This window comes from Musca autumnalis, unplaced genomic scaffold (genome assembly GCF_047663935.1).
Source record: "Musca autumnalis isolate F117 unplaced genomic scaffold, ASM4766393v1 scaffold_3, whole genome shotgun sequence".
In the NCBI taxonomy this organism is placed as follows: Eukaryota; Metazoa; Arthropoda; class Insecta; order Diptera; family Muscidae; genus Musca; species Musca autumnalis.
In genome coordinates this window covers 14,948,402-14,967,496 of record NW_027411866.1, presented here as the reverse complement: position 1 = coordinate 14,967,496, position 19,095 = coordinate 14,948,402, and the positions used below count along the sequence as shown (strand labels likewise).

The 19,095-nt window shown below is 33.9% G+C and overlaps 3 protein-coding genes across 3 annotated transcripts; 2 read left to right on the top strand and 1 right to left on the bottom strand.

The window, feature by feature from the left end:
• The first annotated feature begins 1,963 nt into the window (after positions 1-1,963).
• Positions 1,964-3,102, top strand: LOC141397064 (phospholipase A1-like). The gene is made up of 3 exons (XM_073972913.1): positions 1,964-2,061; positions 2,124-2,301; positions 2,361-3,102. Exons 1-3 carry the CDS (start codon positions 2,016-2,018, stop codon positions 3,100-3,102), a joined length of 966 nt encoding a protein of 321 aa, XP_073829014.1. The 5' UTR covers positions 1,964-2,015.
• Positions 3,103-4,473: 1,371 nt separating this feature from the next.
• Positions 4,474-6,814, top strand: LOC141398961 (uncharacterized). Its single transcript, XM_073976809.1, has 2 exons — positions 4,474-5,582; positions 5,655-6,814. Exons 1-2 carry the CDS (start codon positions 4,602-4,604, stop codon positions 6,750-6,752), a joined length of 2,079 nt encoding a protein of 692 aa, XP_073832910.1. The 5' UTR covers positions 4,474-4,601; the 3' UTR covers positions 6,753-6,814.
• An 8,177-nt stretch (positions 6,815-14,991) lies between these two features.
• Positions 14,992-17,997, bottom strand: Traf6 (TNF-receptor-associated factor 6). The gene has a single exon (XM_073976806.1). It carries the CDS (start codon positions 17,755-17,757, stop codon positions 16,408-16,410), a length of 1,350 nt encoding a protein of 449 aa, XP_073832907.1. The 5' UTR covers positions 17,758-17,997; the 3' UTR covers positions 14,992-16,407.
• Between the last annotated feature and the right edge of the window lie 1,098 nt (positions 17,998-19,095).

The window sequence follows — 19,095 nt, the reverse complement described above, 5'->3', positions numbered from 1 at the left end:
AAAGTGGCTATCATAAATGTCAAAAAAGTGAGAATGTGTGGCAATTTTCTCTCACCACAGAAATCAAGGCGAGTTGAACAAAAAAATGTAACTATGGACATTTTTTATAGAAAAAATCGACAAGAAACGAATCTTTTGCAATGATTATCAATTGTATTTATTTGTGTTTTACGTTAAAGGTAACAAATAAAAAACAATTAGAAATTCTTTTGGCAACTATACATGTTTATCCGTGTATCAATGAAGCAAGGAAGACCTCAATCGAGTTTGGCGTAATTTGGAGGTGGAGTTGAAGTTGGCCAAAATTTTTCAGATATGGGAAGCGGTTCAGAATCATATGATGAAAACAGGAATGGAAGAGGATCCTATCAGGAGCAACACCTTTCTAAAAATTTTTTTGTAGGTACTTCGCTAAGGTTCCCAGCAAAATATTCGATGCCAAAGATTCTATTCAAGCATGAGTGCAAGTTATATGTCACCTTTTTACCACCTTCGCCCATTCTTTTTACAAGACTGTGACCCCTAAAAGATCCAAATCATTTTGGATGGCATCTTCAATAACCCAGTGGAATGGTATCTTAACAACCACCTTGGCATGGCATATTCCACGAACAAGCCACAATAGGAAGGATTAAATTAATAAAAAAGAGCATATTTATATTATATAGCCTTTTGCAGGGTTAACCTTCTTGAAAATTGAGAAATTGTATTTAAAATCCATGAAATTGGTTCAAATGTTGAATAGGATCCGAATTTCACGAATTGTACTTAGCATTCATATGATTGGTCCTATTGCTGGAGAAGAGATCGGATGTTTCACGTATTGTATTTATTTACAATTCTTGAAATTCCTTCCAAATGCTGAAAATGGGATCTTTCACAACTTAATTTGAACTAATACAAAAGATCCAGTGAGATATTGGCATCGCATGGAACGACTTCCACAAAATTTTGCTTGGTTTTCTTTGTATTCCTCAGCGTTTGTCGTTTCGCACATCATTCAAAATGCAACATTTAATGACCTTTAAACGGTTTTTGTTCACTTTTTTGCAAATTGCGGAAATTCTTCGGGCGTAAATAAACAATTTTTACATATGTATGTATGTATCTGTCAAAACAAAACAAAAACAGCTGTTACAGATGTTGCCACATATCAAACATTTAATATTTTTATCAATTACCAAGTATTTTTAAAGTGGATTGTTGATAAAAATTATTTTTCGTTTTAGAAATATTAATTTAATTTAAAATAAATTAATGTTTTATAAAAAAAATTACGAATTTAGTTATTGCAAAATAATTTGTAAATAAAATAACGATATGGCAACGCAAATTATATTTTCAAGGGTTCACAAAATGCGGCACTATTTTCAATTTTCAAACTTGTGAAACCCTCTTCACTTTTTTCGCTCCTCCCTTGTCATTTGTGATAGGTCGAGACGTGAGAAGTGAGCTGCAACTCACTCGTGAGAAGCTCCCTACGTGAGTATTCATGATCGCTATGTATAACTAAGCAAAATGTCAACAATTTCAAAAAAAAAAAAAAAAGAAACTTATAGGTAGGTTATTTTAGTTGACTACCCAAATGATACAAAAACATAAGGAAGGAAAATGTATTTTGCATAAATATGTATATCGTCACCACAAAGACGTAACCCACAACATAACCTTTCAGTTAATCTGAGTTAATCGAAAAATCTCAGTATCACATTGGGCAGGTTAGGTCACATTCTACTGTTTAAATTTCTCACTATATTTCTCTTTCGAGTTGTATGGTGTCGATTTGTCGTTAAACATTACACGTGAAGTGAATATTAAAACTGCAAATTAAAAATAAAAATCTTTGAATTATTTATTAAAATAATCTTATCTAAATATATTCTCACAAGTCGTAAAACATAAGTTTTGACAGTTGTACTTTCTTCAAGTAATCTAATCGCCAAACATTTTTTATTAATATTATTTAAAACAGACACTCAACGTTATTTGAGTAGTCTTTCTCGAAATAATCGACGATGAGGACGTTATTGTTGTTGATTGTTGTGTTGGCTATTAATTTGGGTAATTATCAAAATTTAAATATCACAGTGGGAAGTAAAATTCAATTTTGGGTTTCATTTAAGCTTTGGTTAGCTCTTCTCCTTTGAGGATTAGTAGCTATGATTTAATAGAACCAAGGGCCACAGGGGCTGTTAAATTTTATCTATATACCCAAAGTAATCCCAGCACGGCCCAGCAATTGTTTATAAATAATGAAGCATCAATAAAGAATTCCAATTTTGAGAAATCAAGACCCACAAGGTAAGTTTAAACTAAAATAAAATATATATAAAATAAACAAAATTTGTTGCTTATTCCAGAATTATAATTCACGGCTGGGGTGGCTCCTATACCTCCACACCAAATAAACCCATACGTGAGGCCTATTTGTCAAAGGATAATTATAACATCATTTCCGTAGATTGGAATGAATATTCTCAATTGAATTACATTTCCGCCCGTGCCAAAGTCCCGGTGGTGGGTGAAGATGTCGCTGAGTTCATTGATTTCTTAAATGAAAAATTTGGCATGAGTTTTGGTAATTTGGTGGTGATTGGCCACAGTTTGGGCGCCCATGTTGCTGGTTATACTGGTAAAAATGTCAAACGTGGCACATTACCAGCCATTGTAGGCCTCGATCCCGCATATCCTTTGTACAGCTATGAAAATAGTGAAACACGCTTGGCCAGCACCGATGCTAAATATGTCCAGACAATACAAACGAATGGCAATACAAAAGGCTTCCTTAAGCCAATAGGTTCTGCCTCATTTTATGCTAATTGGGGTCGCCTGCAACCAGGTTGTGGCACCGATTTGGATGGTAGCTGTTCACATGGTCGTTGTGTAAGCTATTATGCTGAAGCAATTAAGGGTTATTCTTTTGCTCCGGTCTACAAATGTTCGAGTTATGATAATATTTCGAATAAGAGTGGTTGTAATCAAGTGGACGCAAGTGCTCAAATTGGTGATCCGATGTTGGTGCAACGAGTTGATGGTATATTTAATTTTGAAACAAATAGTGAAGCACCATTTGGTCATTTGAAAGATCGTTCTTCTTCTTAGGAGCCTTTGAAAAGAAAAATAAAGAAAGGCTTCAAATTCTGCTATGTATTTTTATTGTTTTGAGAAAATTATCTTGGTATACTTGTATAGTATATTACTATACTATTGTAGTATATTACTATACTAGTGAAGCATACGACTATACTATTATAGTATATTACTATACTATTGTAGTATAATACTATACTATTGTGACATAATACTATGCTATTGTAGAATGGTGGTGCTAATGGAAGTTTTGTTCTACCTTAAATTTCCGGGAGCAAGTTGAAGTTACGCACTAATAGCAAGTTTACATTTACGAAATCGAGTGAATTTCACCTGTCAATTCCTTTGTGAATACGTCAAATAAAATATCATCTGAAATCCATTGGATTTCATTTGACGTTTAAAAATAGCCGGTCTTCTGTGGGAATTAAAAATGTTCTTTTATGGACAAATGCTAAGTAATCAAGCGGGTATGTTCTGAGACAACCTTCACCTCTCACTTCACGCCTCAAGCATTTTGTACACCGCATTTAATCCTATTACTCAATTCCATTGGTTTTCATTTGACGTTTAAGCAGTGGAATTGACAGTTGAAAACGAGTGAATTTCTTAAATGTAAACCTAGTATACGATTGTGATAGTATGAGGGAGAAAGAGTTTGAACGCCGTCATTCTATTTACTAGGCGTTTACACCAGACAGTTTGTATTCAAATACAACCCTGATTTACTAACACATGCATACATTTGTCGTTTGTCTCCCAGCTGTCCATCATTTTTTCACAGACAGTAAGGAAGACAAATTTTTGGCATTTTTGTAAAAATAAGTGAGATAATAATTGAAATGTGTTGAAAATAAAAGAACATGAACAAAAACAAAATATGTGAATGGAAAACAAAAAGATGTCGATGATTTTCATTCAAAATTTAACAACTGTTTTTGCAGTTGTCGGGACGCCTACGTCACACGGGCAAGTTGTGGGATTTTGACAATCAATACATGAAGTCAACTGTCCTGTCATTTGTAAACGCAGGGTTATGTTATGTTAAAACGTCGGTTATGCTTGGTTTACATTTACGAAATCCACTCGATTTTAACTGTTAATTACATTGCTTAAACGTCAAATGAAATCCAATGGATTTCGGATGAGTTTTCATTTAACGTATACGCAAAGGAATTGACAGTTGAAATCGAGTGGATTTCGTAAATGTAAACCAAGCATTAGACTTTACTCTTATAACATGTTTTAGAGCATTATCTCGATTTATTTGACATATATTGTATGAAAATGACAACTTAAATTGTTTGGATTTGCTAAATCCACCGTAGTCTAAACGTACTATGAGAAAGGGAGTTTGAACGCCGTCATAATATATCGATGTTTACGTTAACGGCGTAACTATGTTTTAATCGGCGGTGATTATTATCAAAACAGCTGAGATTTGTTTACAAATGTAGCTTAAAATAAGAAAATAAAATTAATTAAAAATAATAACTGTTTTGCTCGTGAACATGTTAGCAACAATTGCAAACATACCACCACCCTATGATAATCTTAAATGTGGTGAGATTTTCTGTGTGTCCTTGATGCCACCTGCATTTAATGTAACTTGCAGTCTATGTGAGGAGAAAACAAGCTTCGACAAATTTGTTTTACACTTCGAGTCATTACACTTGACATTGGCCGAAGAAAGTTATATCCTACATGAACTACCGGTGATAGAGCAAAATCCCATAGATATTGTGGATATTAAAGAGGAAGAAGATACACCACAGAACCCCATTAAAGAAGAAGAGCTTTTAGAAGTCAATACTGATAATATAGAGCCAACAAATTTGATTGATAATGTAAACGATGATAATGAAGACAATTTAGATGAAAATAAATCCTTGCTGGAAATTCTTAAAGAACGTAAAAAATCCCATAAACAAAAAACGGAATCTAAAGAGAAGGGACGTCCCAAAAAGTTGCAAAAGGAGAAATGTAAAACAAATGAGGAATCATCGCCACCATTAACTAAGGATGAAATAGATGGAAATATATCCTTGTTAGAAATTCTTAAGGATAATAATAAAAATAAACAAACAAAAACAAAAAAGAGGTGTAGGAAACCAGAGAAAAGTAAAACGAGTATTGAAAATGAAAGTAAAACGGAGCAACCAAGGACATCATTTGAAAAGGATGAAAGTAAGGAAGAAATTTCTGATTTCCATTATGATGATATTGGGGAAGAGGATGATGATAGCATTAAGGATGCCGATTGGATTATGACCAACCAAAGAGAAGGAAAAAAGAGGGGTAGGAAATCAAAGCTAGAGACAGGTGGAAAGAATATTGAAAATCCTCTACTTTGTGGCATCGAGGAACAAGAGACATCATTTGAAAAGGTGGAATTCAAAGAGGAAAGTTCTGCTTTCCATAACGAGGAAGATGGAGATGATAGCCTTAAAGATGCCGATTGGATACAGGATAGTCATAATGAGGATGAAGACGTATGTATAAATGTTAATCTTAATGTTATGAAAGTAATTTACTTTTTATTGCTTTTACTTTCTAATTTCCAGTCTAATGACATGCCTGAGGTGGAATATCCCAAAGAAATAGTACAGGGACCTCAGTTTGAGTGTATTACCGGTTTGGAATGTAATATATGTGGTCAACCCTTTACCCATATATCGAATATGAAACGTCATAGAGTTCGCCATAATAGTAACCGGGAATGGAAATGTCAACAGTGTCCCAAAGCATATTATAGTGTCTTCCAACTTAGAGTTCACATGTCATCACATAAAGAGAAACCTTCTGAAACTAAATATGTGTGTAAATGTGATATATGTGGTCAACAATTTACCCATGTAAGTAATATGAAACACCATCGTAAGCGCCATTCCGGTATTAAGGATCACAAGTGTACAAAATGTCCTAAGGAATTTTACACTCCAAGAGAATTGAGAATTCACGCAGCATCCCACATCGACAAACCTAAAAAAATAGTGTATAAATATGAATGTCCCGATTGTGACCAAAAATTCCGAGTTCCGCGTGATTTAAAAGGACATCAATTGAAAGTACACATTGGCATCAAGTGTGATATATGCGGTCAGTCTTTTTCACAATTGGGAAATTTGCGTACCCACAAACTTCGTCATACTGGCATTAAGGCATATAAATGTCAAGAATGCCCGAAAGACTTTTTCACTGGCAAAGAACTGAAAGCCCACATGTTGTCTCACACTGGCATCTGGCCACATATTTGTGAAATATGCGGTAAACGTTGTAGAGATGGTGGTGTTCTATCGGCTCATATGCGTCGTCATACTGGCGAAAGACCAGCCAAATGTTTGGTGTGTGGTAAAAGCTTCTATTCGATACATGATTTAAATGTACATTCTGTAACGCATAAATCGGAAAGGCCGTTTGAATGTGATGAGTGTGGTTCAAAATTTCGTCTACGCAAAGCTTTGCGTATCCACAAACGTACTCACTTACCACCGGAAGAGAGGAAACATGTTTGCACTATTTGTAATAAGTCATTTACACAATCGGGTAATTTGAAAAAGCATATGCTTGTACATGGTGCCGGCAACACTGAAGATATTGCAGTTGAGACAATTGTTATGGCCGAAGATATGCAGTTGGATAGCTTATTACAATTAGAATGAATGTAAATTTGTTGTATAATACCACATTATTAAATGATAGTTAAGAATACGAAACAATGAAAGATGTCTTTTAATTTTCTTCTTCTTTGTGTTCAGTAAAGTTTGGTTAAATCGTAACTCAAGTGGCCCGGTTTTTACGAATTATAGAGGTTTTGGATTTACATTTGATTGACTGATTGAGGTCTATGATAAATAATGGAATTGCTTGTTGAATTAAACTTCTAACTTCTTCCGAAAGAATTTTAAAAATTCACGCTGCTCTACCTTTCTCCAAAAATAAATATTTTTAAATATTGACGATGTTCCAGAAACCATTAACCCGTTCGCGGAAGAAAAAATTCAGAGAGTCGCACAAAATGAATTTGCATGTGAATGCTATAGCACCAACGTCATCTTACGTCACCATGAAAATGAATGCCATAGCTTCCCGTCCGCGAACTTGTTAAAATACACTAAAAATCGTGCTAAAATGTATTAAAAGCCATGTTTTTCCAAAAATTTATGAAAACGTTATTTTTAAATACTCGCGTTGATCCAAAATTATTTTAAAAATATTTAAAATTTGCACGTTGTTCCAAAAGTTCCGAAAAATATTTAGAAGTCCACGTCGCACAGTGGTACAGAATCGTCAAAACTCTGCAACTTTAGAACGGATAGAGATATTTTCATAATTAGTTTGTTGTTGTTAAAACACTTCGAATTCGGTCTATTAGTTGCAGGGGAATTCAAGGTCAAAGTTAAAAATTTTAGTTTTTCATATGTTCTAACTATTTAAACAAGGTCAAACACCAATAAAAATAACCATAAAAATACAAAAATTAAAAAAAAATCAATTTTTTTCAATTTTTTTTAAATTTAAATTTTTTTCCAAAATTAAAAAAAAAAAATCTTGCTTGGGTTTTCATAAAACTCATATAATAGGCCGTTTATATATAACAAGGTTAACCCAGTGGGTCTGGGTTTCAAATGTCATTTCCATTGTATATACTTCAAACAAATCCTCATAAAGAAGGTTAACCCTGCAAAAAACTATAATATAAACGCCGTATAACTCTTATAAAAACTTATTCACGCATTCCGAATTTCATCGAAATCGGCCGAAAATATATATGGGAGTTATATCCAAATCTGAACCGATTTTCACCAAAAGCAATAGCGTTCTTCCTATGGCTAAAAAAAATTTTGGGGGTCATCATGAATGAAATTTCCCCGTGATTTTTGTTTTTCCGCCGTTGCAACTTAGGGGAGAAAGTGAAAAAATTCACGGGGAATTGTAGTTCATAATAACCCCCTTTATTCTCCAATTTCAACCAATCAGCTGAATCGGACAATAAATACGACCTGTACGTTGCGAAGGGACGGACGTGTATAAATCGATTCAGAAAGTGATTCTGTCAGGCATGTCACAGAAACCAATTCCGATCGAAAGTGGAATTGATTCCGTATTTAGCTTCTTCAGAAACCGAAACACGAAAATTTTTGGCTTAAATGTCGTTTAGAGGCACCTCTCGGATCGGGCTGAAATTTTTACAGTAGATAGTCCTTGGCATCCTGAATACAACGATATATAATTTTCCGGGGGAAGTCCATACTTCCCGAGACATGGGTCTTGATATTTCGGAAAATTCGTACTTTCACACCTTTAGGTTGTTTATGGGCACCTCTCAGATCGGGCTGAAATTTTTACAGTAGATAGCCCTTGGCATCCTGATTACAACGATATATAATTTTCCGGGGGAAGTCCATTCTTCCCGAGATATGGGTCTTGACATTTTACAATTCTAACGTGGGCAATATGGGCATCGTTTTAAAGCTTATGGAGAGTACTTTTATGCACGCGACCAATTTTTACACCTGTTTATAGGAGAATGTATAAAATTCCTGTTCAAAGGAAACTTTAAATTTACAAGGAAGTTTTGTTTGTCCATAGGAGAAAGTCTTCAATCCCCGGCCGAAGGCCGTCTACTTAAGAACGCTTCAGCCCGATCCCAGAGGTGCCCATAAACAACCTATAGGTGTTGAAAGTACGAAATTTTCGAAATGCCAAGGCCCATATCTCGGGAAGTATGGACTTCCCCCGGAAAATTATATATCGTTGGAATCAGGGTCCCAGGGCTACCTATGGTAAAAATTTCATATGGTTCCCCTAAATGACACTTGTTCCAACTTTTTTTCGGAATGAAACCACTTTTTATTTCTCAAGTGGAATTGTAATTTTTTTGGAAACATGACACCTTAAAACACTTAAAAATAATAAAAATATTGTTTTATTAACAAAACCACATTTGTTCCAGAACGGCACTTATTAAATGTTTACATTTTATTCATAGGTGTGTCTGTTAACACAAAAAACCAGCAAAAGAGAGCGATTCGAGAGAGACATTTTGACAGTTCTTTCACTGAGAGTTTGCAAATTCTTGCTGGACAAATTTCTTCTAGCAAGAACTTTTAACTCTTCTTCTTCCTGAAAACAATCAATCAACTGTTGTTATGTTTGTGAAAATTAAAATCATTTTTTTGTTTCATTTACTTTTTTATTTGTAATAAAATACAAAGTGTTTGCTTCCTTTGTTGGCGGACAAATTGTTGTTTTGGCAATTCAGCTGATTGCTTGCTGGTTTTTGCTGGGAAGGTGTCTGTTTACTTTTTACAATTTTCTAGCAAAAGAGAATAAAAACCCCTTACTCTCTGAGAAAGTTCTTGCTGGGAAAGTAACCAGACAGACTTTATTTTTTATTGACGTTGCCGCCAAGCGCTTTTATTGTGTTTGCGATCGATACTATTGATATCGATCGTCATTGTAATTTATCATGTTTTCTGTTTGTGATGTTGATAGCAGACAACGAAGCGAATTGATTTTTTCGGCGGCGGCGGCTCATCACTTGCAAGGACGGCGGCGCCGCGCCATTCGTATTTTTGTCGGCGGCGACTGAATTTCGGCTCAATTTGTTAAAAATCAAATATATACATACTCTAATTTTCTTACCTCTTGGAACCTCAAATATCGAAATACTGCTATTTTTTAGAAGGCCAAAACTTAGAACTATGCGTGTTGCGTATAAAAATACAAAAACAAAATACATGTATTTCAATTGAATTACATGTATTTTCTTTTTGTATTTTTATACGCAACACGCATAGTTCTAAGGGGTAGTTTAGACTACATGTAAATGTCATATGACATGAAATTTTTCATCGTTATATATTCGCTAATACATGCAATATTGGAGATTTTCCTTACGCCATTTACTCTGTGGGCCCACACCAGCAAAAATGTAAAAAAAACTAACCTGATCACAAATATATAAAACATTTGTTGCGGAAATCCATACTTCCCGAGATAGGGGCCTTTGAATTTCCAAAAGTTCCCTTGTAAAAAATGCCACCTAATAAGACAAAAATTTAAAAATAAAAAAATGTTGTTCCCTTGTCCTAGGTTTGCACCTGTCCAAAGGATAAAGTCTTAAAATGTCGGCCGAAGGCCGGCTAATTAAAGAATTACAATTGAACCAATTTTTTAGCATAGTGCTCCGTATTCTGAATGACCAATCTTCTGTAGACCTTGGTGGAGGGTATAAAAAAGTTGTTAATGTATTAAAACTTCATATCATTCTGTTTTATATAAGATACCGAGTTGGAACTGATCCTCACAAGCATGGTACAATAATTCTTAGGTAGGCCACAGCTAACAGCTGATTACAATTTTTTTTTTGTTATGGCTTAATCTGTCAAAACCGTGTTGACATGCAGAGTTGATATTTATTATTGATCAAAAAATTCAACTCTGTTTTGTTTTCATTCCAACATCTCGTTCTTCTTCTTCTTTGTTTACTCATCCGTTATCATTCATCAAAACAATTTTGACGTTTTAAGCCATAGCGACAGGGTTGTATTTTTTTGGCGATTCTCATACCTGGCCTACCTATGAATTATTGTACCATGCTCACAAGTGATATAAGATTTTTTTTTTAAAAAAGTGGCAGTCTATTTGCCTAAAACATACCGTGTTGAAACCGCTTTACCACTTTTGGGAATTATACAACTTTTACCACTTTATAATGTACAGGAACAGGCCAATATTATAGCTTCTTGCCGGGTGAACCTTTTTTACCGCGATTTTTTGACATATGGAATGATATTTGAAACGCAATGTGTTTAATAAATCCGGTTATATGTAAGCGTACTGGATTCATTGCATTTTTTGCAAGATTATTTTTCGTAGCCAACAAAAAATTAGTCGACATGATATCCAAAACTTCAAAAACTGAAGGCATTACAATTCATGAAGGAAACCCCCCTTCGATTGTATATGTGTATGTATTGAGAAAATGATTCCTAGAGAAGACACTAGGGTGACTTGATAAAGAAAAAGACTTCAATAAATACTTCATAATTACAAATTTGTAAAAATGTTTGTATAAATAGAAGTTATCAAAATCAGCCTTTGTCTTCTAGCCATTAGCATTCAAATACGATACTCAGATACGATCGTAGCGTAATGGTTGAGTGTGTGGTATTTCGCTAGAATTCATTTTTCAATGCAAAACTCCTTAGGCCATGTTAGCTCGATTAATCCAATTAATTAATTAAAAACTTTCATAAATAACGGCCTTCGTCCTAAAAAGACAATAATAAATAAAAAAAAATAATTAATTCACTAAAAAATTTCGGCGCGCGCCATCCTCGCTCGAATTGACAGCTGCGCATTTTTAGCCGATTTGAGCCGATATAGTCGGCGGCGGCTAAACCCCTAAAAAATGATCGGCGGCGACGCGCCGCCGACTGAAAGTCGACTCGCTTCCACCTCTGGTTGATAGTTATCGCAGTTTCCTCCATTCTCTCTCTTTGACAATATCTGATTAAGGGGTAGTTTACACTATATGTAAATGTCATATGACACGAAATAAAATCATTCTATATCTACCCACGCAGGCAATGTGGAAACGTAATTTTTTACATTTTTGCTGTTGTGGACGCACAAAGTAAATTGCGTAAGGAAAATCCCCAATATTGCACATATTATCGACTATACAATGATGGAAAATTTCATGTCATATGACATTTACATATAGTGTAAACTACCCCTAAGGCATTTGATATTTGCAATGCCATTATTCTTCGTATTTGTCTTTTTGCAGTCAAAGGAGAAGATGGAAAACTGCGGTAAGTAGTGATATTTGTTATTGTAATTTGTGTTAATGACTTTACATTTTTAGAAATAAACGGGCATGCTACTGTATGAAGATTTTGACGTTAAACTTTATCCATAACAACATTTAAATTCATATTTGTTATTATTATACCCTCAGCATTTATGCTAACGAGGGTATATACACTTTCATACGGGCAAAATGTGCCTCATCGAAGTAATGGTTTTACACCCCAAGTATGTTCGGACGAAATGTGTTTCAGACAATTTGGAGTCGATTGAGCAATGTCCGTCCGTCTGTCTGACTGGCTGGAGCGCACGATAACTCTCGAACGGATCAATCGATTCGATCCAAAATTTGCCAGACTTAAATGAGTTTCCAATATGGACTCAATGGGTCCACTCCTTCGAGTACCTCCCACACAAAATTTGGGATAAGTTCCCGAAGTTGCAAAAAAAAAAATCCTATGACACCGTGTGAGGTGGTTGGAGCGCAAGATAACTCTCGATCTCTCGGTCCAAAATTTGGCCTCAGTATTATTTTGTCCAAATATAGTTTAAGTTCGAAGATAACTCCTTCAGGTACCTCCCCCATAAAATTTCAAAAATGTTCGGAAAAATTGTTCGTACGGTAACTTTTGAAGGGAGTGGCCGATTGGTCCATACTTTACACATCCTAATATATCTACCAGATATAGTTCAGGTTCAAATATGGACTATATTTGTCCACTTCATCCAGTACCTCCCAAACAAAATTTCGGATATGTTCACTTTAAGACCTGCTATCGAATCACTTTGATTTTTGTTGAAGCAACTTGCATTCGCTGCCTCAGAACCCCCTATGGCCCATATGTAGTGGCTGGACCATAAAGGTCAATGTCGATCCATTCCCTTAAGTATTTCCTGCGCAAAACATTTGTCTTTAATCCTAATCAACATTTTTGTAGGTTCATACGCCCAACATTTTTAAAGCCCTCTAAATACATACGTTTTTTTGGGAAAAATTGTTTTAACATACACATGCTGAGGGTATATCTCTGTCGTCTAAGCCGACTGATAGTTTTTTACTTGTTCAAAAGAAATTTAAATAAATAAAGATGGTCAAAAATATCCTATAAAAATAATAAAAAAATATTTTGTTTATATTTATGAAACATACATAAATATCAGTTTTCATTTATTTTTATATGTATATTCCTTTTTTATTTTATACATGTTTATGTGTGAAAGTTTGGCAATTTGTTTTTTGTTCATACATACTCATGGTACAATTAAAAAAGGTAACCTTATGCAATCATATGTTTACAATTTTTTCTAAATTTAAACTTTGACAACATTTTATTGTCAAAACGGATTTGACAATAATTTTCTATGTATGTGTGTGCTTATCATTGCATACACATTTGACAGTTACGTTTCAAATCTAAAATTCAATGTTTTTAATATAAATAAAATCAAAGAATAATAAACGACGCTGGAGGGAAATGATTTTTAATTTTAAAGGAGCTCGTAATACAAAATGTTGCAGATGGTAGCAGTTGTTCGTTATAGTTTTTAGAACAATTTAAGTTTGTGAGAAATATTAATATATGCAAAGGTTGACCAATGTCAGTCAACCCTTCCGATAGCTATCATGCCTACCAGAAATTTTGGACCATTATGTCACGAAGCCTGGACTAGCCACTAAAAAATTTACATTGTTGTAAACTATCCTCGTAAGTTGTCGTGCCCATTAGTCATTTTAGTTAGTGCCGGAAAAGATTTTTTAAAAGCGTTTCTTCTATTATTACAGGGAATGTGGACTTGCCCCGAAAATAATGTACCATTATAGGAGCTCGTGGAGAACCCACGAACAATCCGAGACATGTCCTTAACATTTTGAAATTTTGTGGGGGAGCTACCTAAGGGAGTTGACCGTTACCCAGCAAAAGTTCAATGCCAAACATGAGTGCAAGTGATTTGGCATATTACCAACTCTTTAGGCTAACAATGGGCTCCCTTCCGAAATGTCAGCTGATTTGTAAATGTCTAAAAAATTCTGTAAGCATCCTATTCCATATCGCAGTGATACAGAATTAATGCGAAGAAAAAACGTAGTTTTATAACGTGGCGGAAGTCAGCCATTCATTTATACTATGGTAAATAAAAACAACAAATAAAGAAACAAAGTGAAAATTGTGTTTAACATTCATTAAAATTAGTCCATATGTTGAAGAAAGGATTCGACGTTTCACAAATCACTTGGACATTCATTTGGTCTTCGGCCACTTCATAATATACCTTGAAATTTAACGTCGGCACCAGACTCGTCATTTTTATTCAAAGAATTTTAAAATTATTCACACAGAATATTATCCAGTATTGTTTTTCTTTTCCCTGACGTGCAGGGGTGGATACGTTCAATTAGTCTGTAATTGAGCATGTCAGTAAATCCAGAGATGTATCTACGATTTTTTTAAATGAGGTTACCTTTTATTATTCTACCATGATACATACTAAGTACATTTATAAATTTGTATAGGTATTTTTTTATAAAACAATAAATATTAAAGAAAAATATTAAAAAATATACAAAAATTGGTATAATTCTATAAATTATAATATAATACATATATGTAGTGGACTTTCTATAGTTATGTATAATTAAATAACAAAAAAAAAATAATAATAATAATAGTAAAATATAAAATAATAACTAAACATGTTTAGAATTGTGTAGTTTATTTTAGTTATGTCAAAGAGGATATTTGTGAGATAGTATATAGCCTTACAAATGTTTCAGATAAACAAAAACTTATGGCCTGTTTCCCAAATTCTTTTCAAATACTAACAAACTACTGTTCTTTTAAACATTTTTGTTTGATAGAAAACAGATATTTTTTAAAAGTTCAAATTGGGTTTGCAGCGTATTTGAATCGCCTTTGAAAAACAGATCACTAATAAAAGAAACTGGAATGGATATATCTTAAAATAAGTTTTAAGATTGTTGAGGAATATAACACTTGCTTGTAAGACTTTATATAATAGTTTAAGTACAATATTACACTAAGTGATTGAGATTATATATTTTTGAGGAGATTTATTTATGTATTTTCTTTTTTTGAAAGCATGATTTCATTATATGTATTTATTTCTGTTATATTTGTTTAAAAAAAAATTCCTGTATTTTTTCATTGTTTTCTTTTTTTATTTTGTTTATTTCTTTGTCAAGTCCTTTACAGGTAGTTTGTGTTTTTGTTATTTTTGTTAATAGAAAGGACATTTAAAATTGCCTTACGTATATTATTATTTGTGTATTGTGGGAAGACTTGAAATTTTGTAACAAATGCTGCCAAAGAAAGTTCTTTATGTGATGATCGATATTTGCTGAAAAAAATGGTAAAACTATTTTTTTTCTAACTCTATGGCCAATTTCCTACTGTTTAGATGAGAGCCAATTTGAAGCAGCTTATATATTCTCCTCCTTACCCATCCGCTTGACCATTTCTGACTTCACACAAACCAATCACATTACCATTTCCCTGAAATCTGGTTCTTGCCTCAAATTCCGGTCTAACAAATAACGGTATTGATAAAAATTGCACAATGGCCAATCTATGAAATAGTGCAAATAGTTAATAATGACGATGCCAATCCCATGATTTGATTTTGTCTAAAAAACACAAATACGTAACATTAGGTCTTTACGATAACCCAAAAGTGTGTACAAATTTGTACAAACTTTTACAAAATGCTGTTCGATAACAAACTTTTGCAGTAAAATAGAACTGAGAAGCATTGCAAGTAGTTGCAAGAACTTGCAAATACTTTTTACTTGCGAAGTTATCGAACAGGCATATTTTCTCTTTGTTTTCACAACAAAAAAAGACGCTTCAGTGCTGCCTAATTCAATGATTATTTTTCTCACATTATTCATGAGAGGAGGAATGTTTTCTCGAGAAAAATCTATTCCGCGAGAGTGCTATAGGTTTCGACCCAGAAACAAAGCAAATTCTTCAAGGCTATTTCTTCCAAAAATCCTTAAACGAATCACTTAATTATTACAATGTGATGTGATGAATGCAACAAATAATAATACGAAATGACAAGCATATGCCAACACATTCCACAATTGAACACCTTCCTAATCCAATGTGGCTTATAATTTGTATGGGTGGCTCTGTGTTTGCGCAAATCTGAGCCACATTTAAAAGGTCTGGGGCATTCGGGTCACGGTTAGGTTGCTTGGCCAGCATGTCGTGTCATATGTTCACATAAATTACTTGAACTACGAAATGTTTTACCACATTGTGAACATATGTAGATATGGGAATTGTGTATTATAATATATAATACTTATTTATAACATTTTTTGCATGCTTATTTTTAAACATACATATAAACATACAATTTGTTTACTAGGTATTTTTTGCTTTTCTTTCTTTGAGTAGACACACCACCCTGCTTCCATAACTATGTATTATCCAGACATGGTGGCTAATTTCTTACAAAATACATCTCTTTACCTTAAACCATATTAATTTGTATTTTAATTAATAAACGATCATCTTCACAAAATCCCCGCTTTATCATTTCCGTTATATTGGCATATTCAACAAAACCGAATCCTCGAGTGCTGATACGTTCTTTTGGCTGATGAAATGCTAATATCTCTGGCTTTGTCATAATGGTGTCGTGTTGTGACAGCTTCATATCACGTGGATGTACCATACACAGCTTGATGCGTCCAATAAATGGCCATTCCAAATGATGATCATTTTCTGATTGCATAAGATGGACATGTAGACTAAGAAGATGGGGATTTTTAGGTTGTATATTTAGACGTGCACAAAATTTATAGCCATACGGAGAGGTATAACATTCACGGGAATACACCAAATTATTTGTATTGGCCCGTAGATGGTCAATGAGATTGTGGAAATTGACAATTTCCCAAAGTATGGTACCCTGGCTGTAACGTGGATCAACCTGGGTTCTTTGTGTCGAAAGTTGCTTAGTGAGATTTTCTATTTTAACATCTTGCTCACAGGCTCTTTGCTCAAGCACAACAATACGTTGATACATTGCTTGTATTAGTTGCTCCTCTGCCCCATTCGCATATTGAGGTGGTGGTGGTACACCACTTGCACCTCCGGAAGCGTGGCCATTTGTTTGGGCATTCGATTTATGCGGCTTTTGTGGATTCCATGTAGATATGGCTGTGTTTTGTAAACTCCTCAACATCAGCTGTAAATGATGTGGCATATCTTCTTTCAAATGCACTTCCAAGGCATTGGTTTCTGGCCTTCCCACAAATTCACATTTAATACTGGCAAAGGGACATTTCTCTTCAGCAGGTTCATCATTTACACGATATGGGCAATTATATTTGTGATGTTCCATTTCTAAAGGTGATGAAACATAGTTACAGCCCATATTCAAATTAGGACATTTCAATTGGATCTGTTCTATTTCTCGTTTGGTATAATTATCTGGAAAAATGTCTTTATCTGTGATTTTCTTATTATCCATGGGACACCATTGACTTTTATTCCTAAGCCAAGAGTGTAGGCATGATTTACAAAAACGATGACCACACGAAGTTAGAACAGGTTCATTTAACCAATTCATGCAAATGGCACATTCATATCGGGATTCGGGTTCTGGTTCTTCTGTTGTTGAGCTTGCACGAGAGTTTAATGATAACTGTTGTTGTGGTTGCTGTTGCGACTGTTGTTGTGAACGTATCCTTGCTGAGGCTACTGGTGGTGGAGGTCGTGGAATTCTTTCCATTTCATCATCGTCATCCTCTTCTCGTGATAATTGTTTAATTGCTTGAATCGCTGGAGTTTGCCGTTTATCATCATGTAAATTCATATTTTTGGATTGTTTTCTGTTTATTTTTAAACTTATTCTTGTTGTAATATAAAAACACAATAGAAAAAACTTGAAAAACTTTGTAAAAATTCTAAAAAATAACTTTTTTCGCTAAAAATAATAAAAATGTATTGCAGTTACGTAGGGTTACGTAGATTGACTTTGGAACTAAAGTAATTTTTGGGGATCTTCTTCTTTTCGATAAATTAGACATGCAAAAGGAATTGTTAACATAGAACGTTTACAACAAGGCAAATTTATATAAGGTAACCCTGCGTTTACACATGACGGGACTGTTGAGTTCATGTATTGTCAAAAAATCAAAACTTGCATGTGTGACGTAGGGGTCCAGACAACTGCAAAAACAGTTGTAAAATTATGAATGAAAATCATCGGTTTCTTTTTGTTTTCCATTCACATATTTTGCCATTTTCCATATTCTTTTGTTTTCAACAAATATGTATCAATTATCTCACTTATTTTTACAAAAATGCCAAAAATTTGTTAACCAGATTGTCTGTGAAAAAATAATGGGCAGCTGGAAGACAACAGACAAATGTATGTATGTGTTAGTAAATCAGAGTTGTATTTGAAGACAAACTGTCTGGTGTAAACGCCTAGTTAATGCATGAATTAGGGCCAAACCTATAACTCTGCGTGTTGCGTGTGCGTTCAAAAATACAAAAACAATATACATGTATTTCAAATTGAAATACATTTATTTTGTTTTTGTATTTTTGAACGCACGCGCAACACGCAGAGCTATAGGTTTGGCCCTTACAACAAATTTACAAAAACAACATTGTTGTTAGGCGTAGTTTACACTATATGTAAATGTCATAAGACACGAAATAAAAACATTCCATATCTACACACGGACGCAATGTGGAGACGTAGTTTTATTACATTATTGCTGGTGTGGACGCACAGAGTAAATGGCGTAAGGAAAATCTCCAATATTGGATATATTAGCAAATATATAACGATGGAAAATTTCATGTCATATGACATTTACATATAGTGTAAACTACCCCTTATTGAAAATTAATTGTCAAGGAAAATATCGAATAATAGGGTCGTTCCAAAAATTGTTTTAGGAAAAACATAAATACATTTTGAAAATCCTCTAAAATAGAACAAATTTGAATCAAAATGTAAATGTAAAGCATTCAGAACTCTGGAAGGTAATTTTTATTACATGTTTATACTATGTTTACATTTACGAAATCCACTCGATTTCATCTGTTAATTCCTTTGTGTATACGTCAAATGAAAACTCTTCTGAAATCGATTGGATTTCATTTGACGTTTGAGGAATGGAATTGACAGTTGAAATCG